Source organism: Dermacentor albipictus, chromosome 3, assembly GCF_038994185.2.
Source record: "Dermacentor albipictus isolate Rhodes 1998 colony chromosome 3, USDA_Dalb.pri_finalv2, whole genome shotgun sequence".
Lineage (NCBI taxonomy): Eukaryota > Metazoa > Arthropoda > Arachnida > Ixodida > Ixodidae > Dermacentor > Dermacentor albipictus.
The window spans coordinates 191762431-191787744 of NC_091823.1; the positions used below are offsets into that span (position 1 = coordinate 191762431).

General features: G+C 48.4%; 2 protein-coding genes across 2 annotated transcripts in view; both read left to right on the forward strand.

Moving 5' to 3' along the window:
* LOC135908708 (uncharacterized) overlaps nucleotides 1–25314 on the forward strand; it is an 834911-nt gene that overhangs the window by 221450 nt on the left and 588147 nt on the right. The window lies entirely within an intron of this gene.
* LOC139057113 (uncharacterized) lies at nucleotides 15123–19025 on the forward strand. The gene is made up of 3 exons (XM_070534887.1): nucleotides 15123–16145; nucleotides 17149–17383; nucleotides 18908–19025. Exons 1-3 carry the CDS (start codon nucleotides 15278–15280, stop codon nucleotides 19023–19025), a joined length of 1221 nt encoding a protein of 406 aa, XP_070390988.1. The 5' UTR covers nucleotides 15123–15277.

Here is a 25314-nt window from a genome sequence, read left to right on the forward strand (position 1 = left end):
AGAATCAGGCCAGCCGACTTGTGGCGGCGGGGTTCCCCCATTCGGTTTTGATTTTGGTGTCTGAGACCCTCCTTCAGAAGCTAAAACTGGGAACACGAGTAAAAGATGACCGTCGGACGACCGACAAGCCTTTGGTTGTGCCGTACCTGCACAAGACTTCGCACAGTCTTAAGAAGGTAGCCAACAGGCATGGTGTTTCCTTTGTTTTTTCGGCACCCAACAAGCTGACACAGTTATGCCCACGCATCTGTAACTCTAAAAAAAAGAGGTTGCCAGCTAAAACATGAGAAGCCGTTCATCAAGTGTTCCACAGAAGTGGTCTACGCCATTCCCTTGAAGTGTGGAAAGGCTTATGTCGGCCAAACCGGCCGCTGCATTATTGAACGCTTGGGGGAACATGCCCCAAATTTAAGCAACCTAAAGGACAAGCACGCACATTTGGTCGCGCACGTAATTGAATGCACAGCATGCGAGGCTCGTTTGGGAAAGACGAAGATTCTCGGCAAGAGTGCCGACGCGACGGCACGCGTCAGTTTGGAAGCGTTCTACATACACAAATATGGCAGCAAGTGCGTAATCACCCCTTCTGTGTCACTTTTTGCGGCAGAGCTCCATTTTTTCGAAGCGGCTGCTTGCTGATTTCATTGTATCTTAGTATCCCTCGCCTTTTTTTCGTGTTTGTCTAGTTTTTTCGTTTTCTTGTTTCTTCGCGCCTGAATGCGTTGACTGCTGGCACGTTCGTTCATTGATGCGCATCGTCATTTTCCCCGATTGTATCACTCCATTCCCCCTTCACTTCTGCCTTTCCCCTTATATAAGGCACCCGTCTTCCGTTCATAAAAGTTAGTTGACAGTCAGCGCTTGTGTCCTGTCCCTTATACTTTGTGGTTTCATGTGTTTGCGCTGTAAACAGTTTTTATGTCAAGTATGCACCAACTCGCCCAGAAAGAAGTTGTAATGAACTGTGAGTACGCGTCGCAACAGTCTTTTTTGCTGCGCCCACGCACACGAATGGGTCGCCCAACGATACGTGAAGTTGTTGTTTTTTCAAAATGTGCCATCTCTGTTAACTCGTCTTCGTGGATGCGATACCACACAGGTGGGCACCCGGCCACGTAAAAAAATATCCGTGCCCTTCTACTCTGTGAAGAAGGATGACCAGCGAAGCTGTGTACGTAGGTGCCTTATTGGAGGACTGCACCTCCGCCGCGGGTCGGTCCGGTATTTCACTATCCCCGGGATCGGCCCACGTATGGGGAGTTTTTTGCTTTCCAAAACGACACGAAACTTTCTTTGGACGGTGTGTAAAACAACATTAAAACGCTGTAAAACAAGGTTGGCGAGCATGTTCATTAGATCTGACCTGTTATTACTGCCGACGCTTTCATAGAGGTTACTCTACTATTCGACATCGGTACCGTTCAAGCCGTAAAACAGGCTAGGGTTATGAGCACGGGAAAGTGCCGCGCCTGGCGCAGTCTGAGGAGCCATTGCCGACGATGATGACCTCTGATCTGCGGGAGGCATGGTAGCGAGCTCAGTGTAGTGACCGCTGCAGAGTTCCGTGGCGAGGACGGCGATCGGTAACCTCGAGTAAAATGTTACGTGCGGAGATACACCAACAAATGAACTGATTACGATGTATTCACGAGAGCAACGCAGCCGAGTTGTTGTTGTTGTCCTGAGTGGTTGTGGCGCATACCCAGAGCGTGGGTTTGGCCACGAATCGGGGAGGCAAATTAGGTGCATAAAACAAATGAATTAGCAATTTCATGCTTTGAGCTAAGAAGCAAAAATTCTTGTAAGGGAAAAGAAAAAGCATCAGAAGAAACATGCCTCCTTTGTTTCCAGTCGTTCGGTATATAGTTATCGTTATTGGCCTAAATAAAATGTGTAGTTGAAAGTAGCGCTGTCCCTGCGTGTCTATTTCTGTTTGTTCAGTCACGCTTGCACATTCTGTCATGGATTCAAGCCAACTAGCGTGCCAACTTGTTTTAGCCAAAAATCGTAAAACAATCGATAATAAAAACAAATATTACATAAATACATAATGCTACCCTAGATAGAGGCAGGGGAATCCGTCTGACATGGTAATCGAATAGATTCAATCAGTTAATTTTGCACTGCCAAGGAAACATCTATATGGCTGAACCCACTAATCGAGGCTCCAAAAGACAGGATAACCCGCACAGATAAATCTGTAGGCCAATATTGCGAAGTGGGAGTTCCGGTAGTCTTTTTCTAACTACAAAAAGTGTCTTAGAGACTACGAGAAATGATCTATTGCTTCCGCTTCGCCACAGAATGAACATAATGGTGAGGGCACCAGACCAGGCTTGTGTAGATAGAAGTTTAACGTAGGTATGCGGAAGCGCAGGCTAGTGATGGACACTTCAGTTTACCTTGTTTGGCAAAATCTTTGTGCCAAGGGTACTGAAGATGTCCGTAATTTATAGAGTTAGTTATTGCATGATCGGTGTTAGTTATTGTCAGAGTTACATATTGCACAATCGGTGTTTTATATGCGTACCTTCACTCCACGGCACGGGCCTGCTCATTTACACTGTCTACACTGAAATCAAGTAGTAAATTATGCTGGACACCATGACTGCAATATTGCGGAGGTTTGCACTCCAAACCTATGTGACGTTAGGACAATTGCTGACCCAGGAGCGTACTTACGATGTAACGTCGAGGTAGCTGAAGGAGACGCACATGGCAGCCACTTTCGAAGTTAACCGAATTGTGCCCCGCGAAAAACACTCGGCACCAGCGACATAGCGCAAACCAAAGCAGACCGTCATCACTGTACGAGAAAGATGCTTTAACTGTGTTTGACCATGGTGCTATGAGCGCGGATGATCCCCGTGTCCCGTTACAAACAAAACCTGCCAGGCGCGCAGAAAATTAGTTCAATTTGCTGAAGTCTGCAAGGGAAGCGACAAATACCAAGGTAGAGCACACAGGTTTATGGAGCAGAGCTCAGACTCGCGCTGTGATGACCAGCCCATTGTAATACATTGCGGCAATGGCAAAGCTCCAAGAGTGCCGGTGTCCCTCTATAGTCTGAACATTGACCATCGTGGACGCAGGGGTAATACTTAACATAATCAGCCGAGAGACATACGACATGCTCCCCCCCCCCACACACACAAAAACAATCTTGAACGGCCCAATCCTAAAACTGTTTGCCTATTCATCCAAAACTAAGCTCCGGTTGCTAGGCAAATTCAATGCTCAAATATCACATAAAGGCGCCAAGCCGCAAGGCACCTTGTTGGTCTCAAGCACGTCGAGTTAGTCCCTGCAATGCTTCCAATCTGCTGAAGCCCTAAGACGTGTAGTAATTGTGTATCATATATCGTCCCTTCAGAACATTCAAGATGGTCTTTCCAGTTTGTTTGAAGTACTACGGAAGCTTCAAAATTGGACTGAAACTACACATCGACAAGCCTATTCTACTAGTTGCAAATAAGCTGAGACCCGTCCCATTCAGCGTCCAAGCTGCAGTCACAGAAGAGGCTGAACGGCTCGAAGGACTCGACGTTATTCAGAAGGCACATGATTCACCACATGGCTCTCTCCGATTGTTGTGGTACCAAAACGTCACTCACCCGGCACCGTAATAATGTGTGTGGATATGCGTCGTGCCCACCAAGCCATAACAAGAGAGTGACATGCCTCTCCAGCGTTAGAAGATCTTGGTGCTAGCCTGAATGCTGCATCGGTCTTCTCAAAGCTTCGCCTCAATGACGGGTATCACCAAGTGGTGGCACATGAAGCGTCAGCGTACATCACACAATTTATAACACTTATCGGGCTATACTACTACAAGCGCTTGAACTTTGGAATCAATGTCGCAGCAGAATCATTCCAAAACGCAATAAGCCAGGTTAAAGAAGTACACCGGGAGTCATCCAAATCAATGACGGCATTCTTGTGTACGGCAGAAGAGAAGAACACAATGATTGCCTCAACATGGTGCTGCAACGCCTTGATCGCTTTGGACTAACACTCAATCAAAAGAAGTGGTGTTCCTCCGAACCCAAATTGATATTCTTCGATCACATCGTCTCAGCAACAGGCATCAGACCTGACCCAACAAAAGGTGCAACAATGATGGTAATGTCGCTACCAAGCAACCCATCAGAAGTAAGCAGCCTCCTGGGCATGATCATGTACAGTGGTGGATTAATACTGAACCTGGAAAACGTGACAGTGGCTCTTCGCAATCTCACGAAAACAGGCGCTGGGTGGAAGTGAACTGACAAACATGTAGCAGCTCTCGACAAGCTGAAGAAAGCCCTGACAGGTAACCATGCTCTGGCCTACTACGACAGGAAGAAGTCAACCCATTTCACCGTTGACGCATGCTCGGAAGGTCTAAGTGTTATACTCGCACAGGGAGATAATGAGAACATCATAATTATGACCTATGCAACCCACACGCTCACCGATGCAGCAGGAAACTGCTCCCACATCGAAAGGAAAAAGTTGGATTTTTGGGGGAATCGAACATTTCATCGTTTACTTATGCCGAACTCACTTCGTGATCTACACTCACACTGATCACAAACTCCTGATCAGCATCCTGTACAATCCTTCTGCTCGCCCCTCTGCTATAGAGCGCCTGTGCCTCATGATCCAGATCTCTAACTTCTCCATGCAGCATCAGAAGGGCAGAGACAATCCATCCGACTACGTGTCTCATCGCCAATTTGTACTACTCACCAGCCTACGACAACGAGCACTACAACTTGCCCACAATGGACACATGGGAATTGTCTAAACCAAGCTGGCTCCACACCTGCGTTTGATTTCTCTTCATTGACAAATCGGTTGAGCAGGCAGTAGGAAATTTCACCCCATGTCAGTCCCCAACGCCATGCCCTCAGCCGGATCCTCTGGAACCTACTCCCTTTCCGAAAGAACTTCGGTAACTTTTATGCGAAGCATATTACGAGGGTTCAACCCAGCTCCTCAGGCGCGGCGGTGACCATGAAATCACGTGACACCGTGACGTCACGACAGAGGAGAAGTGGCTTTGGCTCAACTCTTGCAAGACGGGCTGGGTGGGAATCGAACCAGGGTCTCCGGAGTGTGGGACGGAGACGCTACCACTGAGCCACGATTACGATGCTTCAAAGCGGTACAAAAGCGCCTCTAGTGAATGCGGTGTTGCCTTAGAAACGAGCTGTTTCTAAGGCGTGCGTCTCTTGCTCAGGCGCACATTTCGTTGCCGCGCCGAACGCTGCTTTGCTCGACGCTCACCGCGTCCAATGCGGGGCGCGTAGTCGCTGCCCTGTAGCCCACTGTCTTACACCCCTTGGCGGGTCGACGGGAACGCTGTCGCGTTCCACTCTTGAAGGCGAAGAAGTAATGCATGAGTTGTTTCTTCGTCTAGCCGAACCAAATATAGCCAAGCAACAGCAGTTCACCAGGCTAAACAGTGGTTCAACAACTAAAATAAAGGCTAGTATGCTTCGCATCCTGGGCTTAACCTTACCTAAGCCACAGCCATTTTTTTTAGCATCAACGCTGCTGGTTCATTCCCCAACAAGTACCAACTCATACTCATTTCTTTATTCAATGATTACCCCACTTCTCCCGAAGGCGCTATAACAGGGGGGTTACAAAGCCGAAAAAAAAAAGACTTCTTCGTTGACATAGCACATTTGTTGATTTGATAGACGATCCCATTCGCTAATGGAACGAATAAAAAGGAATTAGCATAAATATTAGTCTAGGTGTGGTATTCTAAAATCTTGAGCACCTGCAGAGACATAATGAGGCCTGTGCAAGTATATTTCCTTTCTTATGCCAGTTTTACCATGAAATATTTGATAAAGCATTTTCAGTCTCACTTTCTTTCGGCGGGAGGAATGAATTTCCCCATCCTATTACATTTTTCATATTCGTATAGCTATCACTTCTTGAGTACCGGCCTAAGACAAACCTTGATGCTGTGTTCTGAATTTTTCAAGTTTAACACTCGGTGCTTTTGCCAAGGTTCCCACACGGCACAAGCATATTCGAGGATTGGTCGAACGTATGTTAGGTAACCAGTTAATTTCAAAGAAGGCGGCGCGCATATTAGATTTCGCTGTATACAGTTTAAGGTCCTGGAGGCCTTAGCAACCACTGTATCAACGTGAGCATTCCATGAACAATCGGCTGAGAATGTCTCACCTAAATATTTGTAGTGCAATTTTCGCATCACTGTGTTATTGGTATAGACATACTTAGGGGTTAGCCTGCGTTTCTTGCGTGTAAAAGTAGCGTGACCATAATGTTTAGTATTTAGGTTCACTTTCCATCTTGAGCACCATTCAAGAACACATAATAAATCACCTTGTAACTGGTCAATGTCATCTTCTTTTCTAATTTTTCTATACAAGACGGAGTCATCGGCAAGCAACCGTATATAATAATAATAATAATAATAATAATAATAATAATAATAATAATAATAATAATAATAATAACTTCTTTATTTCCATCAGTGATGGAAGTATATAGAATATAGATATATATATATAGATATATAGATATATACATATATATATATATAGATCTATATAGATATAGAAGTAATTCCTGGACAAATGTTATTTTTGATACATTAAAAATAAAAGTGGCCCCAAAGCTGAGCCCTGTGGGACACGCGATGTGTTATCTACAAAACTGGACTTCTTGCCGTATGATACTACGCATTGTCGGCGGAACGATATAAATTTTTCGATCCAAGCTACTACTGTATGGTCAGAATTTAGTGATGCTAGTTTTCTAAAAGCAAAGGGTGTGAAACAGTATGAAAGGCCTTTTGAAAGTCCAGGAAAAGGCAATAAATTTTTCTACCAGTGTCGATATGAGTACAAGTTCATAATATAATTCAATCAGTTGCGTTATACAAGATGGAGCCTTAAGGAACCCATGTTGTTGTGAAACCAGTACGTCGTTCGTCAGTAAATGTGTCATTATCTCTTTATATACAATGTTTTCCAATAATTTACATAATATGGACGCCAGTGAAATGGGCCTATAGTTATTTACATATTTTTTTCGATCGACCCACCTTTAAGAATAGGGGCATGTTCAATCTTCCAGTCATCCAGAACAGCACCCGAAGGTAAGGACTTGGTGTAAAGCAAATAAAAATAAAGGGAAATCAATTTAGCACATTGCTTTAGGATTCGAGAAAAATGCCATCCCGTCCTTTGGCCTTATTATCGAATATTTTGTTTAGTAATGCTTTGATTCAGTTCACATTCAGCTCTACTGTTTTCTGTAACATGCATGGGACGCCCCCTCGGGCATAATCTTCATTGGCCCGCCAGGTTCGGTAGGCGACATTGGTCAACGCACCCAATAAACACAGATGAGCACAGCTGCTCGGCGGTCAGTCATCGTTCATCACCACCACGCTGTGGAGCGTCCGCCTAACGGAAGGTGCCTCGAGCCCTCCCTCGTTCACGAACCCGGGCGGATCGTGACACTGGCGACGAGTACTCGGGGATCATTCCACACCGCCGCGAATGGCGAAACACTGACCCCCGTGGCTGCCCCCATGCCGCTGTACGGAAGGCTCGAGCCGTTCGAGGGAGGTGGGTCCACCTGGCCAATTTACGAGGAACAAGTCCACGTGTTCTTCCCGGTAATGGACGCACCCGAGGCCAAGCAGCAGACATTTTCCTGGCCAGTTGTGGGACCCACGTCTTCAGTCTCCTGCTCGCCCCTCTCAAGCCAGCCACGCCGCATGTTATGATGCTGGGTGAGCTGCTCGCCATACTGCGCTGGCATTTCAACCAGGCACCGTCCGCAGTACTGAGGTGTTTCCAATTCAAAAACCGGAGCCGCCGGGAAGGAGAGAACCCTCGTGCAGTTTGTTGCTGCTCTGTGAGGGTTAGCGAGTGCCTGCGTTTTTGGGGACCAGCTGGAGGCGCTGCTCCGGGACCCTTTCGTCTGTGGCATCAACCCAACATGCAGGCGCGACTCCTGGAGCTTCCCCATCACTCGCTGGATAAGGCCGTGAAGGCAGCGCTAGCAACGGAAGCTGCCACCACGGACACCGGCGATATTACCCGTGCGACTGGCTCGCCGTAGGCGGAAGCGGCGGTCAACAAGTTGGCGCCCAAGGGCAGTACCTGCGGTCACTGTGGTGGTGCCCATTCCCTCTCACAGTGCCAGTTCTCTCAAGCACACAGCTTCACGTGCAAGAAAACTCGGCACCTGGCGCAGGTATGCCGATGGGGAAGGATGAACAACGGACAGCAGCAGCAGCCTGGTTCAAGCTCAGGTACCACACAAGCCCGCGGCCAGGGTAGCCATCGCAAGGGTACTCGGCGGGGGCGTGTGGCAGCAGGTTCGAGTTCTTCCATGGCCAAGCTCCACGTCATGGCCGAGGGCCCGCCGTTTTTCGACAAGTGGCACACAGGCCTTACTCCATCATCTGTGCCGCCTTGCATGCTGACCATTGAAATCTGCGGGCACCCCATTTCCATGGTGCTGGACATGGGGACCGGCGTGTCTGTGATGACCGCGAAGCTCTTCAAGCGTACCTTCCCCAGCGTGTCCCTCGACACTTCGGGAGTGATGCTGTGCAGCTACTCCGGGCAGCTCTCGCAGGCCTAGGGTCAGGCACAGGTCAGCGTACACTTTGGCGACACGGACGCAACACTTCCCCTTTACTTAACCAAGGAGTCGCCACCGTCGCTGCTGGGTCGAATCTAGATTCATGCACTGGGCGTTCGTCTGCCAGAGTACCAAGAAGCCAGCCTGCATTTGGTGAAAGACGTTCCCAGCCTCTTGACCGAGTTCAGGGCCCTGTTGCAGCCAGGGGTGGGCATATGCGCCAGCACGACGGCTGGCATCTATGTACCTGAGGGAGCCCTGTCACGTTTTTGAAGCCTCGCCTACTGCCGTTCGCCCTGAAGGGCGTGGTCACGCAGGAGCTGAAACGGTTAGAGCGAGAGGGCATCCTGGTGCCCATTAAGATGTCTGAATGGGCTGCTCTCATCGCACCAGTCCTCAAGTAAGACGACAGTGTCAGGATCTGTGGCGATTTAAAGGTTACCATCAACACCGTCGCTACCATCGAGAAGTACCCGTTGCCCTGGATTCAAGTTTTGTAGCCAGCGTTGTCCGGTGGACAGAAGTTGATCAAGCTCGACCTCGAAGCTGCTTACCAGCAGCTGGTATTCCAGGATACCTCCCAGAAGTATGGCGTAATACTGACAACTTTGAGGCTCTTCCAGTACATGCGCTTACCGTTTGGCATGGTCTCAGCCCCGGCCATATTTCAGAGGGAGATGGACAAAATCTTCAGGAGCACGAGGCACGTGGTGGTGTACTTGGATGACATCCTTGTTACTGACAGTGATGACGGAGACCACCTGCAACACCTGCACACCGTCCTGTCACGACTGCAGGACGCCGGCCTCAAGCTCAAGCTGGAAAAGTGCATTTTCCTCGCCCCCAGTGTTGAGTATTCTGGACATGTCATTTCCCAAGCTGGCCTAGCCCCGGCTTCCTGCAAAGTTGATGCTGTGCTCAAGGCGCCCAAGCCCCAGAACAAGAACAAGCTTCAGAGCTACCTCGGCCTCATCAACTTCTACAGGAGTGTGCTGCCGAACCTGTCGCAGCATCGACAGCGGCTCCATCTTCTGCTTCGAGATGGTCAGTAATGTGTGTGGAAGAAGGAGCAGGACCGGGCCTTCCGGCGCAGCAAGGAGCTAATGACAAAGGCTGCAGTACACTTCGATCCTACCAAGCCTGTCGTCCTGACCTTAGATGCGTCGCTGTACGGTGTGGGAGCCGTCCTGGCCCACCGGGACAAGGATGGCCAGGAACACCCTGTGTCATTTGCTTCTCGTCGGCTTCATGCGGCAGAGGAATGCTACAGCCTGCTCGACAAGGAAGACCTGGCCCTCATGTTCGGTGTCGAACGCTTCCACCACTATCTGTGGGGCCGCAAGTTCGAGGCGGTCAGGGACCACAAGCCGCTGTTGGGGCTGCTGGAGCCTGACAATACCGTTCCCGTGAAGGCCTCAAGTGGTATGCTGGGCCTTGAGGACGGCAGCTTACAGTTACGAGCTGCTTTGCCATACTGGATAGGACCTTCGACCTGCTAATGCCCTGAGCCGCTTCCCCCTGTCTGAGGTGCCTGATGCCGTTCCAGAACCTAGGGAAGTGTTCATGCTAGAGCACGCGTAGCCGGAGGTACTCCCCAGGTCTGTGGTATCACTAGCGACTAGCCGTGAGCCTGTCCTGTCTCAAATGGTCAAGGAGGTGTCCCGTGGGGAAGAATCGGTTCAAAAAGCCTAGAGGTATAAGGCCGCCAAGCTGAGCTTGCAGCAGGGTTGCCTAGTGTGGAGTTCCAGGGTAGTGATCCCACAAAGTCAACCTAGCATGGAAATTACCAAGATGGTGGCCCGGTCCCATGTTTTGTGGTCTGGTCTGAACCAAGACATCGCTCACATGGTGCAGAACTGCCAAACTGCCAGGAGCATCAGCGGGCTTCACAGGATGTGGAAATCACCCCCTGGGCGTTTCTATAAAGACTCCGGTCCCGCCTACATGTGAATTTTGGCGGGACCTTCATGGGCCATTACTTCCTGGAAGTGGTGGACGCCTTCTCAAAGTGAGTGGAGGTTCTACATCTCACAATTCCATCAGCAGGCGCGACCATTGCAGCGCTACGACAGGTCTTCACTGCGCAGGGGTTGCCGGACGTCATCGTGTCAGACAATAGTCCTGATTTTGCCAGCACAGATTACCTGGCCTGGCCGACGAAGAATGGAATCCGCCGGATTATGGTTCCACCGTACCACCCTACTTCAAATGGTGCAACCGAGCTGGTGGTGCAAACTATCAAGGGCAAGCTCAAGAAGAGCTAGACTTGGGATATCTGGAAGCTGATTGCCCGGATACTGTTCCAGTACCAGACCACGCCCCACGATGTCACTGGCCGTGCCCCCTATGAGCTCCTGCTGGGTCTAATGGTCAAAACACCCTTGGACATCTTGCATCCGGATTTCCCATCCACAGTGCTCCGGAAGCAGCTGAAGCAGAAGATGGCTGCTGACCGAGGGTGCCGTCCCGGGCCTTTGCCGGAGTCGGAAGCTCCAGTTTTCGCCAGGACATTCTGTTCTGGCCCACTCTGGTCCATCGGACAGGTCGTGTCTCCTGACAGCGCCGCATCGCTGTTCGTCCGCATGCCAGGTGGGGCCACGTGACACAGACATGCCGACCATGTTAGGCCTCGTCTCAGGACCGGGCCAGCACCATCGACTGCCACTTCAGAGTTCCAGCCCGCAGGAGGACTAGCCGCAGCACCAGTCATTTCCAGCGGAGCCCCGCCACCCTCCCCTCCCCCCGGAGGCATCAAGCGTTGCCACTGGTGCGTCGCCTGTTGGGCCATTGTCAAGTCCGGCACCACTCACAAGGCCGACCACTGCGGACCCTCCGGATGGAGCGAGGCTGGCTCAGGCAGCAAGTGGCGTTGCCACACCTGGCCGGTCAACACCAGTGCGCAAGCGGGTACTCGACCGCGGAGGCTACCAGACCGTTACTCGCCTTGGTAGCAGACACTGTCGACCCGACTAGGGCGGAGGCAGAGCCTCGTACTTTGAACTTGGACGTTTCGTGTCGACAAACAAACTGGGGGTAAGGGGGAGTAGCAAGCATGTGACGCCCCCTCGGGCATAATCTTCATTGGCCCACCAGGTTCGGTGGCCTGCCAGGCTCGGTCCGCAACATTAGTCACCGCGCCCAATAAACACCGACGAGCACAGCTGCTCGGCGGTCAGTCATCATTGATCACCACCACGCTGCGGAGCGTCTGTCTAACGGAGGATGCCTGAAGCTCTCCCTCGTTCACGAACGCTGGTGGATCATGACATTTTCCTAGTCGGAATAGACCTTGTGCATGGTGAAGGACTAGAACTGCGTCTTGGGAAATATACTGAAGGAAAGTAATTATTTAGACAAGTAGGTTTCTCAATGTCACATGCCTGCAGGATCTGCTCCGTAGCCTTTTATATATTGCCAGAATGTCTTGGCATTCGTTTTTATTTCTCTGCCGAGTTTTTCAAAGTAGCACGTCTTAGCAATCTTTGTTTTGTTTGTATGTGTTATAGCACGCAATCTTTCAAAGTGATCATTGGTATTATTTCTTCGGCTTTTTAAGTATATACGTCGTCTATTCTTAGCTAATTTCAAGATATGCATAGTGATCAATGGCTTGTTACGCTTCTAAGTTTACCGCATTTGACACTGGGGATATAGGTACCGGTTACTCCTGAATATTTGTTTAGGCTTATTCCACAATTGTTGAATGTTACAATCATCTAGGTGGCATTCAAAAAGCGGCAAATGATCGAGAAGCTTCCTTGATATGCTGGCATAATCACCCCTGTCATATACGTACACTGTTCTGGTCTCTTTTTCTTTTGTTTGCTAATTTTGCTTTTAATATTTGTGACGACAGCCCGGTTGTCACTTATTCCCGGAATAACCTTTACAAAATTCACTTATTTGGCATGTTGCAAAAAAAGGTAAAATGTATGCGTACCACGAGTTGAATCAATAGGATGGGGTTAATGAGAAAGAATCTACAGTGCTTTTCATCACCAAGTCGAAGTTTCCACCTGCTGTGCAAACGCAAGTTCCTTCATGCTAGCATAAATCAGGCAAATTAAAGTCTCCTGCTAACATGAACGTGCAACAAGAAGACTCAGAAACAATTTCATATAAAACCTGTAGCGTGGTGACAGACGAGTTACGAGGCCGGTGAAAAACTCCGGCTGCCAATGAAGAATTATCTTGCAACGTACCTTTGCACCATACTGATTCCACATCGTCATGACCTATATGTAGCTCAGCTGAGTTCAAAGAGTGGTGAGCTAAAAGAAAGACGCCACCACTCACGCGGGATCTATCTTTGCGATAAGCAACGAAGCCTTCCGGAAAAACTTCACTCTCTTTAGCAGTAGCATCGAACGGTGATTCAGTTCCAAAGACTATGTCAGCTTTCACATAGTCGATAAGAGCAGCGAGGTCGTCCACTTTATTGACGACACTTCTACAATTCACTGACACTGTAATAAATAAAGCCTCTGACGCCCACTTTTTTCTGGTTTGGCTCACTTATTGTTTCCGTCCGGGACGACTTCTTTTTTTCTATATCCAACTTAACCATCTTTCCATTCACAACCAATTTATCAAAACCTAATGTGAAGCGATATTCTTCATCCGCTTTTTTAGTATTAGCATATTTCCGGAGCCCTTTCCGAATATCTCTTGTTTCAGATGCATAATCTTGTTCGAAACTGTATGAAGTTGCTTTGAGGTTCCTAGCATTAGAAAGAACGTTTGATCTTTCTTTGTAGGAGGCAAAATTGAATGTGATCGGTCTTTTCATCATTTTGTTATAGCGACCTATACGATGTGCTCTTTCTGCCTACTGCATTTCTATGCGTAAGTTTTATTTACAAATGTGTTTGAGCAGTTCTTCAGATTGTTCCTATGTTTCTGATTTGGAATCAACGACTCCGTGAAAGAGTAGGCTATTTCTGCGGTTTGTATTTTAGAGTCAATGCTCTTATGTTATAGTTGTCTAACTGATTTTGTTATTGTCCTAATGGTGCTCGCTTTCACATTGACTATGTCTTTAAGCGCTGTAATCTGGCCTTCTCTCACGCCCAGTTTGCAGTTAATTTCTGTCATCATTGCCTCATGCTTTGCTAGTCTATTGTCAATGGCGTTTAATTTGCTCAACATTGTCGCTTGACCATTTTGAAGGCTCTTAAACAGTTCTAGCTCGTGGCAATCAGCGGTACGGGGTTCCTCTCAACATCCCCGGAAAGCAATAATAGCAATACCGAGTATAAAATCCTGTTCTCGAAAAAACGAAAATGTTTGCTGCATGACAGGTGCCTGGTGGTGGTCTCGTGCTGACGATGCCCTCTCGGTGAACGCATATTTCCCCCCACGTCTTTTAAGAGGTTCAATACTTACAAGCATTTGTCTCGCAAACCATCTTTATTTCAAGGGAATTTTCCATGTCTCAATAATTTCTCTCGTCGTATTCGAGTGCTGATTGCCGTGTTATAGTTTGTTAACGAAGTTTTCCCCTCAAGTCTAAATATTTTAAGGCAGTTTGCCTTGTGCGTATCATAGCCACGCACGCTTATATCGCCTTCCGTTTCTCTGCCACGGGTGTGCTTTAAAACCAAGGCGCTGCAATTTTGCTTTCCTTTCCTTAATTTCTCCGCCCTTAAACTGGCTCTCTTCACTACTTCACGCAGAGACAAAGCAACAACGCGCGCATTAGATCCCATAGATAAGATGAATATTTACAATTATTATTAGGGTTTTAATTATATTCGAGTGCTGATTGCTGTGCTATCGTGTGCGTATCATAGCCACGCACGCTTATATCGCCTTCCGTTTCTCAACCACGGGTGTGCTTTAAAACCACGGCGCTGCAATTTTGCTTTCCTTTCCTTCATTTCTCCGCCCTTAAACTGGCTCTCTTCACTACTACACTCAGAGACAAAGCAACAACGCGCGCATGCGATCCCATAGATGAGATGAATACATATATATATAGAAAATTATCAGTCATAGCTCTCGTAGTATAACCTTCTGGGCCGTTTCCTTTCTTTTATTTTTTGGTTCTTTCGAAAGTAGTCCTATTGGGGTATTATAATTACACGAAGGTATTTCGCCCTCGTCACCAGAAGTCCTTGAGATAGCTATTCTGGCGGCTAGCTTCCCACGCTATGCGTGCCGCCCTCGCACCTGTTTAAGCTTTTCCTAGACGCTAGAACTATACAACATGTCCACGCAACCTTGAGCGATCGGAAAGCGCGTTTTCCCCTCTTGGCCGGTGGAGAAGGGAGGCTTCGTTCCGGCCGCGAAGCTCCCCACATCTCAGTAAGGTGTCTGGTGTGACGTCATCATGATACGCACTGTGTGTGTGCCTGAGCCACAGACACGCGCTAAGATAAGCGCTGTGCTTTCATTTCTTTGAACCAGTTCTCACAAAAGTCATGTGACCATTCGGTCTGTATATATTTCATGACGGTGCATTAAAAGGGATCATTCTTGGTCATGGGACGACGAGCGTCTGTCTGACTGTCTGACATGGAGTCAGAAGTGGCTATCTCAAAGCTGGCTACGATGTAGCGCTGCAGCAGCCCGTCAAGAAGCGAACGAGCGCCTGCATCCACAAGAGCAAGTCCTCGCGGTGACAATCGTCAAGCAACGCTTCAGCATGGCAGGAATCAAGCCTCCTAGGCCTGCCGACTTCCAGAACGCTGCGGACTGGCCCGCCTGGATGGACGAATTCGACGACTACAGATTCGCATTCGGACTACATGAGAAACCAGACGAAGTACAAGTAAGGACTCTTCTCTATACAATGGGCAGAAAGTCACGGGAGATTCTTCGGTCGCTAAACGTCAAAGACGAAGAAATGGAGGATTTCGACCTCGTAAAGTTAAAATTTAAGGGCTATTTCGTCCATACCAAGAACACAGTCTACGAGAGTGCTCGCTTCAACCTACGCCGCCAACAGCTGGGGGAAACAGTAGACCAGTTTGCAACCGAGCTTAAAAGGCTAGCAGACAGATGCGAGTTCAAAGAAATGAAGGAACGCCTAATAAGAGACCGCTTCGTAGTAGGACTACGAGACCACCTTCTCTCGGAAGAGCTACAGATGGATCCTAATCTCACGCTGAGCACCGCTTTGGCAAAAGCGCGTACAAGCGAAACGGTGAAGAAACAGCAAGCCGAGCTAAAAGAGCACGAGGGCACTATCCCAGAAGCTTGTGTCGCCGCAGTAAAGCCAGAGAAAACCCCTGGAAAGAGCAAAAAGTTTACACGCGGTCACAAGCCAGCTTATCGTGAAAAGTCCTGCAGTTTCTGCGCCGGACCATTTCATCCGAGAAACAGTTGTCCAGCGATACAAGAAAGATGCAGGTTTTGCCGAACGTTGGGCCACTTCAAAAAGGCGTGCCGAAAAAAGAGACGAGCAGACGGGAATCTTGACGACATTGCCGAAGCTGATAAATTTCTTGGCACGGTCGAGCGATCTGCGAACACGCCATCTGAGCACTTCGTCACGGTACTGATAAACGATCGTAAGCTCCGCATGAAAGTAGATACGGGAGCCGAAGTGACAGTCGTCGGGCAAAATTTTCCTTTACTTCCGCGTTCTCTGGACAAAGCAGGTGATCTTAAAGGACCGAACAGTGCAAGCATTCGTACGATAGGAAAGTTTGACGCTGAAGTAGCTTGGAAAGACAACCGTTCGAAGCAGACCATCTACGTTGTGCATAACTTGCGCACACCCTTGTTGGGACTACCAGCTACCAAATCCCTTGGAATCGTTCGCTTCCTAGATGACTTAGCAACTGCTGACGACATCGTAAGCAGGTATCCTAAGGTATTCCAAGGCGCGGGTTCCATATCTGGAGAACACACCATACGTCTCGTTCCGAATGCAACACCGTACGCTCTTTCTACACCCAGACGGATTCCTATTCCCATGAAGGAAAAAGTCAAGCAAGAACTGGATAGGCTAGAGAGAAGGAATGATACAAAAGGTCAAAGAACCGACAGAATGGTGCGCTCCTATTGTACCCGTAATGAAGCCGTCTGGAGCAGTAAGGATATGCGTCGACTTAACTCAATTGAACCAATTTGTCAGACGCGAGCGTCATCAGCTACCGACGGTAGAGCAAGTTATGGGAAGCTTCCAGGAAGCCAAGGTCTTTTCTAAACTGGACGCGAATTCTGGATTCTACCAGATAAAACATTCCGAGGAGTGTCAAAAGCTCACTACATTTATAACGCCGTATGGGCGGTACTGCTACCGCAGGTTGCCCTTCGGGATCACATCCGCACCAGAAATTTTTCAAAGAAAGTTCTCGCAGGTCATCGAAGGCCTAGACGGCGTATTTAACTACATGGACGACATTCTGGTGTACGGCAAGAACAAAATGGAACATGACAACCGCCTTCGTAACGTGCTCGACCAACTGCAACAAACAGGAGTAACCCTTAACAAGGAAAAATGTTGTTTCGCTGTTGACCAAGTAGCATTTCTGGGCATGAACTTTGACGCCAATGGTGTGCGCCCAGATCCTGAGAAGATAAGAGCAATCAAGGAGTTGCCTCGACCCCAAAACGCCGCTGAGGCTCGTTCCTTATTAGGCATGATGAACCACCTCGCAAGGTTTCTTCCTGATGCTGCGTCTATATCTGCGCCTTTACGCAGCCTCCTCAACAAAGACAGCGACTGGTGTTGGGGAACTCAACAAGAGGAAGCTTTTGAGAAGATCAAGACTACTCTCAGCTCTAACAGATGCCTGGCAAGGTACAACCCCATGTATTCAACAATCGTTTCGGCGGACGCGTCTTCGCAAGGACTTGGCGCTGTACTGCTCCAGGATCAGCCATCTGGCGAAAGACGTCCAATAGCATATGCCTCCAGATCGCTCACAAAAACAGAGCAGAGGTATTCACAAATAGAGAAGGAAGCGTTGGCTTTGACCTGGGCAGCAGAACGCTTCGACGAATTTCTGAGAGGACTCGCGTTTTTATTTGAGACAGACCGCAAGCCCCTCCTTCCGCTACTGGGTCGCGACCCTCTCGATTCTCTTCCACCAAGAATCCAAAGGTTCAGAATGCGTCTTATGCGGTACTCGTTCACGCTCACACACGTCCCTGGTAAAACCATCGCTACAGTGGACACTCTTTCTCGAGCCAGAGGGATGAACACGAGACTGTCTATCGGGGAATTGTCTGTAGCTGACCTCTCGGCTCACGTGGATGGAGTCGTACTATATGCGCTCTCAGATGACGTGCTCGATTGCATACGCTCAGAGCAGGCAACGGATCTCGAGTGCGCATCGTTGCTCGAAGCTTGCATGCAAGGTTGGCCCGCAAAGGATCGGCTACCGCAAGTTCTCAAACCATTCTGGGCGCATCGTGGCAACATCACGGTTTGCAAGCAGTTGCTTTTAAAGGACGCCAGACTAGTAATCCCAAGATCTATGCGGAAAGAAATGCTTCAGAGAATCCACGAAGCGCATCAAGGTATTGCCCGCTGCCGCACAAACGCCAAGGAATCAGTCTGGTGGCCGGCAATTAGCCAGGAAATTGCAACAACGGTAGCCAACTGCCAAATTTGTGCTGCAGAGCGCACCCAATTTTCCGAACCGATGATCACATCTGAAACAACGGAGCTTCCATGGGAGAAAGTCGGAATTGATTTGTTTGAAATGAAAGGAGCTGTCTATCTTGTTGTTGACTACCATTCCAGGTATCCTGAGCTGGCCCTACTGGATCAAGGAACATCGTCACAGGTGGTCATTCAGCACCTGAAACGCATCTTCGCTAAGCACGGGATACCGAAAACGGTAATATCAGACAACGGACCACAGTTCGTCTCATCTGCTTTCATTGATTTTGCAAAAAATACGGCTTCAAGCATGTCACAACGAGCCCTCCTTACCCACAAGCCAACGGGGAAGCTGAGCGCATGGTAGGGACTCTCAAAAGACTACTGAAGAAAGCGCCGGACCCATACATTGCCTTGCTGAATTATAGAAACACACCGGGCCCAACCAGCTATATCCCAGCGCAACTGCTAATGAGCCGCCGCTTGCGCTCACGAGTGCCATGCATGCCATCCGCTTTAAAACCGCGAGTGGTAACCGTTTCTTGGAAAAAGCAGGATGAAAAATGCAGACTGTAACAAAAGATATATTTTGACAGACGTCATGCTGCGAGACCTCTTCCCAGTTTATCCGCAGGCAACCAAGTATGGCTGAGAGACAGATGCGCCGAGGGCACAGTCCTTCGTCCTTCCTCAACACCAAGATCCTACTGGGTCCAGACTGCAGGGGGCACCGTACGCAGAAACAAACGCCATCTGTTCCTGCTCCCAAGCGGAGGAGAAAGCAGCCCCGTCCCGGCCGAACAGCCTCAACAAAGCAGCCTGCCAACGGACATGACCGAGAACGCGGACATCGTGGCTAAGCATTCGTGCGACACCCAGGGAACCCTTCCACCGAACGAAACTTCGAGACCCGAGCAAAGAATTACGCGATACGGTCGCGTCGTACGAGCGCCGAAAAGACTCGGCATTGATGACTGATTTGCAAAGTGCTTTCTTTTCTTGGTAGGCACACAGTGCTTGTAAAACGGGGCAGATGTGACGTCATCCTGATACGCACTGTGTGTGTGCCTGAGCCACAGACACGCGCTAAGATAAGCGCTATGCTTTCATTTCTTTGAACCAGTTCTCACAAAAGTCATGTGACCATTCGGTCTGTATATATTTCATGACGGTACATTAAAAGGGATCATTCTTGGTCATGGGACGACGAGCGTCTGTCTGACTGTCTGACACCTGGTGGTGGTCTCGCGCTGACAATGCCCTCTCGGTGAGCGCATATTTCCCCCCTCGTCTTTTAAGAGGTTCAATACTTACAAGCATTTGTCTCGCAAACCATATTCTTTTCAAGGGAATTTCCCATGTCTCAATAATTTCTCTCATCGTATTCGAGTGCTGATTGCCGTGTTATAGTTTGTTAACGAAGCTTTCCCCTCAAGTCTAAATATTATAAGGTAGTTTGCCTTGTGCGTATCATAGCCACGCACGCTTATATCGCCTTCCGTTTCTCTACCACTATCGTGTGCGTATCATAGCCACGCACGCTTATATCACCTTCTGTTTCTCTACCACGGGTGTGCTTTAAAACCAGGGAGATGCAATTTCGCTTTCCTTTCCTTCATTTCTCCTACCTTAAACTGGCTCTCTTCACTTCGACACGCAGCGACAAAGCAACAACGCGCGCATGCGATCCCATAGATGAGATGAATACATATGTATATAGAAAATTATCAGTCATAGCCCTAGTAGTATAGCCTTCTGGGCCGTTTCCTTTCTTTTCATTTCTTTCTTTGTTCTTTCGAAAGTAGTCCTATTAGGGTTATTATAATTACACGAAGGTATTTCGCCCTCGGCAGCAGCAGTCCTTGAGATAGCTATTCTGGCGGCGAGCTTCCCACGTTATGCGTGCCGCCCTCGCACCTGTTTAAGCTTTTCCTAGACGCTATGGCTATACTACTATGTCCACGCAACCTTGATCGATCGGAAAGCGCGTTTTCCCCTCTTGGCCGGCGGAGAAGGGAGGCTTCGTTCCGGCCGCGAAACTCCCCACATCTCAGTAATGTGCCTGGTGGTGGTCTCGTGCTGATGATGCCCTCTCGGTGAGCGCATATTTCCCCCCTTATCTTCCTCCCCCCCCCATTTTCCCAAGAAATTATGCCTTTTCACCAGTCCCTTTCCACGTAAGTATGAGGCTCGGAGCAGAAGCTATGGCGCTTGAAAGTAACCTGGGGCCTGACGAACCAACCAACTGAGCTATCTTTCCGGGCAACATCGAAGGGTCATGAGTTGAAATCACCTGTCATGTTCCTTTTTTCACCTTTTTTCTTTTTTTCTTTCTTTTTAATGCCTTATCCTTTATTTTATGACTGTACGGGAACCCTCCTAAAAAAATTATATACATCCTCAATTAGGTATGGCGACACATGTGCAAGTCATAAATACCAGGTTCTCAAACCGAGTGCCATCCGTGCGGTATAACCGAGCTCAGATTGGTCAACCTTGAGTAATCAAATAGGTCACCACTGTAGGTTCAATGAGGCGTGCAACTCCTGCGGGACCCGCCGTGGTTGCTCAGTGGCTATGGTGTTAGACTGCTGAGCACGAGGGCGCAGGATCGGATCCCGGCCACGGCGGCCGCATTTCGATGGGGGCGAAATGCGAAAACACCCGTGTACTTAGAATTAGGTGCACGTTAAAGAATCCCAGGTGGTCGAAATTTCCGGAGTCCCCCACTACGGCGCGCCTCATAATCAGAAAGTGGTTTTGTCACGTAAAACCCCATTATTTAATTTTTTATTTTAACTACTGCGGGGACGGAAGAGTATCCGTCTCCCGTGCAAGAGGACCGTGGTTCAAATCCCGGTGCCGCGCAATTCTCCACCGCAAAATACAAAAAAAAGAACCGTGTGTTGAGAAAATTGCACAAACAGGCCTGGAGTGCGGCCTGATCCCGGCGACCAGAACCGGTAACGCACTCTCTCACCAGAGCAGGATTGGCCACCCTGGTGCAGTACTTGGCCACAACCTCCCATATGAATACAACAATCAAACCCGTGCCCTCAGTCCCCAGCAGCCGCGAAGCAACTGACCACGGCGGCGGTCAGATCTATGACGCTGCAGAGGGTGCTAAGAATACCTGCCTCCGGACAGGCCGCCATTGGAATCTGAACCTGGCAACGTTTAACGTTAGAGCGTTATCTAGTGAGGCGAGTCTAGCAGTGTTATTGGAGGAATTAGAGGGTAGTAAATGGGATATAATAGGGCTCAGTGAGGTTAGGAGGACAAAAGAAGCATATACAGTGCTAAAAAGCGGGCACGTACTGTGCTACCGGGGCTTAGCGGAGAGACGAGAACTGGGAGTCGGATTCCTGATTAATAAGGAAAAAGCTGGTAACATACAGGAATTATATAGCATTAACGAGAGTTTGGCAGGTCTTGTGAAACATAATAAGAGGTACAAATTGAAGGTGGTACAAGCCTATGACCCTACATGCAGTCATGATGACCAGGAAGTCGAAAGCTTTTATGAAGAGGTGGAATCGGCGATGGGTAAAGTCAAAACAAAGTACACTATACTGATGGGCGACTTCAATGCCAGGGTAGGCAAGAAGCAGGCTGGAGACAAGTCAGTGGGGGAATAAGGCATAGGCTCTAGGAATAGCATAGGAGAGTTATTAGTAGAGTTTGCAGAACACAATACTGTGCGGATAATGAATACCTTTTTCCGCAAGTGGGTTGGTCGAAAGTGGACGTGGAGGAGCCCGAATGGTGAGACTAGAAATGAAATCGACTTCATACTCTGCGCGAACCCTGGCATCATACAAGATGTAGACGTGCTCGGTAAGGTACGCTGCAGTGACCACAGGATGGTAAGAACTCGAATTAGGCTAGACTTTAGGAGGGAACGGAAGAAACTGATACACAAGAAGCCAATCAATGAGTTTGCGGTAAGAGGGAAACTAGAGGAATTCCGGATCAAGCTACAGAATAGGTATTCAGCTTTAACTCAGGAAGAGGACCTTAGTGTTGAAGCAATGAACGACAATCTCATGGGCATCATTAAGGAGTGCGCAATAGAAGTCGGTGGTAACGCCGTTAGACAGGAAGCCAGTAAGCTATCGCAGGAGTCAAAAGACCTGATCAAGAAGCGCCAATGTATAAAAGCCTCTAACCCTACAAACTAGAATAGAACTGGCAGAACATCCTAAGTTAATCAACAAGCGTAAGACAGCGGACATCAGGAACTATAATATGGATAGAAATGAACAGGCTCTCAGGAACGGAGGAAGCCTAAAAACAGTGAAGATGAAACTAGGAATAGGCAAGAATTAGATGTGTGCGTTGAGAGACAAAGCCGGCAATATCGTTACTAATATGGATGAAATAGTTGAAGTGGCTGAGGAGTTCTACAGAGATTTAAATAGTACCAGTGGAACCCACGACGATCGTGGAAGAGAGAATAGCCTAGAGGAATTCGAAATCCTGCAGGTAACGCCAGAAGAAGTAAAGAAAGCCTTAGGAGCTATGCAAAGGGGGAAGGCAGCTGGGGAGGTTCAGGTAACAGCAGATTTGTTGAAGGATGGTGGTCAGATTGTTCTAGAGAAACTGGTCACCCTGCATACGCAATGCCTCATAACCTCGGGCGTACCGGAATCTTGGAAGAATGCTAACATAATCCTAATCCATAAGAAAGGGGACGCCAAACACTTGAAAAATGATAGACCGACCAGCTTACTGTCCATTGCTTACAAAGTATTTACTAAGGTAATCTCAAATAGAATCAGGAACACCTTAGACTTCTGTCAACCAAAGGACCAGGCAGGATTCCGTAAAGGCTTCTCAACAATAGACCACATTCACACTATCAATCAGGTGATAGAAAAATGTACAGAATATAACCAACCCTTATATATAGCTTTCATTGATTACGAGAAAGCGATTGATTCAGTCGCAACCTCAGCAGTCATGGAGGCATTACGGAATCAGGGTGTAGATGAGCCATATGTAAAAATACTGGAAGATATCTATAGGGGCTCGACAGCCACCGTAGTCCCCCACAAAGAAAGCAACAAAATCCCAATAAAGAAAGGCGTCAGACAGGGAGATACGATTTCTCCAATGCTATTCACCGCATGTTTACAGGAGGTATTCAGAAACCTGGAGTGGGAAGAATGGGGGATTAAAGTTGATGGAGAATACCTTAGCAACTTGCGATTCGCTGATGATATTGCCTTGCTTAGTAACTCAGGAGACCATATGCAATGCATGCTCACTGCCCTGGAGAGGCAAAGCAGAAGGGTGGGTCTGAAAATTAATCTGCAGAAAACAAAAGTAATGTTTAACAGTTTCGGAAGAGAACAGCAGTTTACGATAGGTAGCGAGGCACTGGAAGTGGTAAGGGAATACATCTACTTGGGGCAAGTAGTGACCACGGATCCGGATCATGAGACTGAAATAACTAGAAGAATAAGAATGGGCTGGGGTGCGTTTGGCAGGCATTCTCAAATCATGAACAGCAGGTTGCCACTATTCCTCAAAAGGAAAGTGTAGAACAGCTGTGTGTTACCAGTACTCACATATGGGGCAGAAACCTGGAGGCTTACGAAAAGGGTTCTGCTGAAATTGAGGACGACGCAACAAGCTATGGAAAGAAGAATGATCGGTGTAACGTTAGGGGATAAGAAAAGAGCAGATTGGGTGAGGCAACAAACGCGGGTGAATGACATCTTAGTTGAAATCAAGAAAAAGAAATGGGCATGGGCCGGACATGTAATGAGGAGGGAGGATAACCGATGGTCATCAAGGGTTACGGACTGGATTCTAAGGGAAGGGAAGCGTAGCAGGGGGCGGCGGAAAGTTATGTGGGTGGATGACATTCAGACGTTTGCAGGGACAACATGGCCACAATTAGTACATGACCGGGGTAGTTGGAGAAGTATGGGAGAGGCCTTTGCCCTGCAGGGGGCGTAACTAGGCTGATGATGATGATGATGATGATGATGATGACTGTCAGTACTTGTCTTCGGCGAACAGGGACAGCACTTTTGGGACAAGAAGCGCGCAGGGCACACAATCTACAAACCAGAATTGGATATTTATGACTAACTTTCAGCAACAAAAGAGGCGTACGCTGAATGTCACTAAGCGTGCCGGCTCCAAATCGCACGTAGCCAACGTGTCGCTCGATTAAATAAGGGCGGTTGGTGTCACTTGATTTTTCGTCCCGCGATGGTGATTTGATGACAGCCCCCATAGATTGGTTCTTTAACGGCTTGGCGTTGATAGTGATCGGAGACATCAATGCTCTATCGGCCGGCGGTGCCATCCACGGCGATGCTGTCGATGATGGTAAGTTCCGAGCGCGCGCTTAGAGCTGGTCCTCCTTAGTCGACACTGAACTTGGGCATCGCTACAATGGCGTCAGCAACCTGCAGCAACAGAAGAGGCATAAGCGGCATGTTGGCAAACGTGCCGGCTCCAAATTGATGACTATTCCTGCTTCCCCATGGTACAAGTTGTGTCATCAATAAGCGCGAACTTAACAATTTATGTGGTGAATTGGTGTCCCTCACCAAGTGAAGAGCGACATTAGAACGTCTTTCAGTGCAGCCGACTTTAATGTTTGCTCCAAAATATGGTTTTGCAGAGCACTAACCCTGCGTTGGCCTGAGCCAAATGGCGAAGCAGAACGTTTAGTCAAAACGTTGACTAAAGCAGTCAGAGCACTACATGTCCAGGGATGAGACTGAGTCCAGGGCATATATGACCTTATGATGTGTTAAACAGGAACTCCACACGAAACAACATGAGAGTTTCCGTATGAACTACTCTTTAGCATGCAGATGGAAACATTACTATCACTACCTGCCCCAGAGCTTGAAGGTTATGATGACGAAGAAGTGCGCCAAGATTATTTCACACGAAAACCGACATCCAAAATATACGGAGACAAAGAGAGCCCCTCCCCCTCCCCCCCTCAAGCCACGTGCACTTAAACAGGGATGTTCAGTGCTGTGCAAGCAGTTCAGAAAGAATAAGCTCATCTCATACTTTGACGCTTACCCATGTATTGTCACATACGTGCAAGGATTCAAAGTAACTGCAGTCACACAGGGGAACAAAATAAC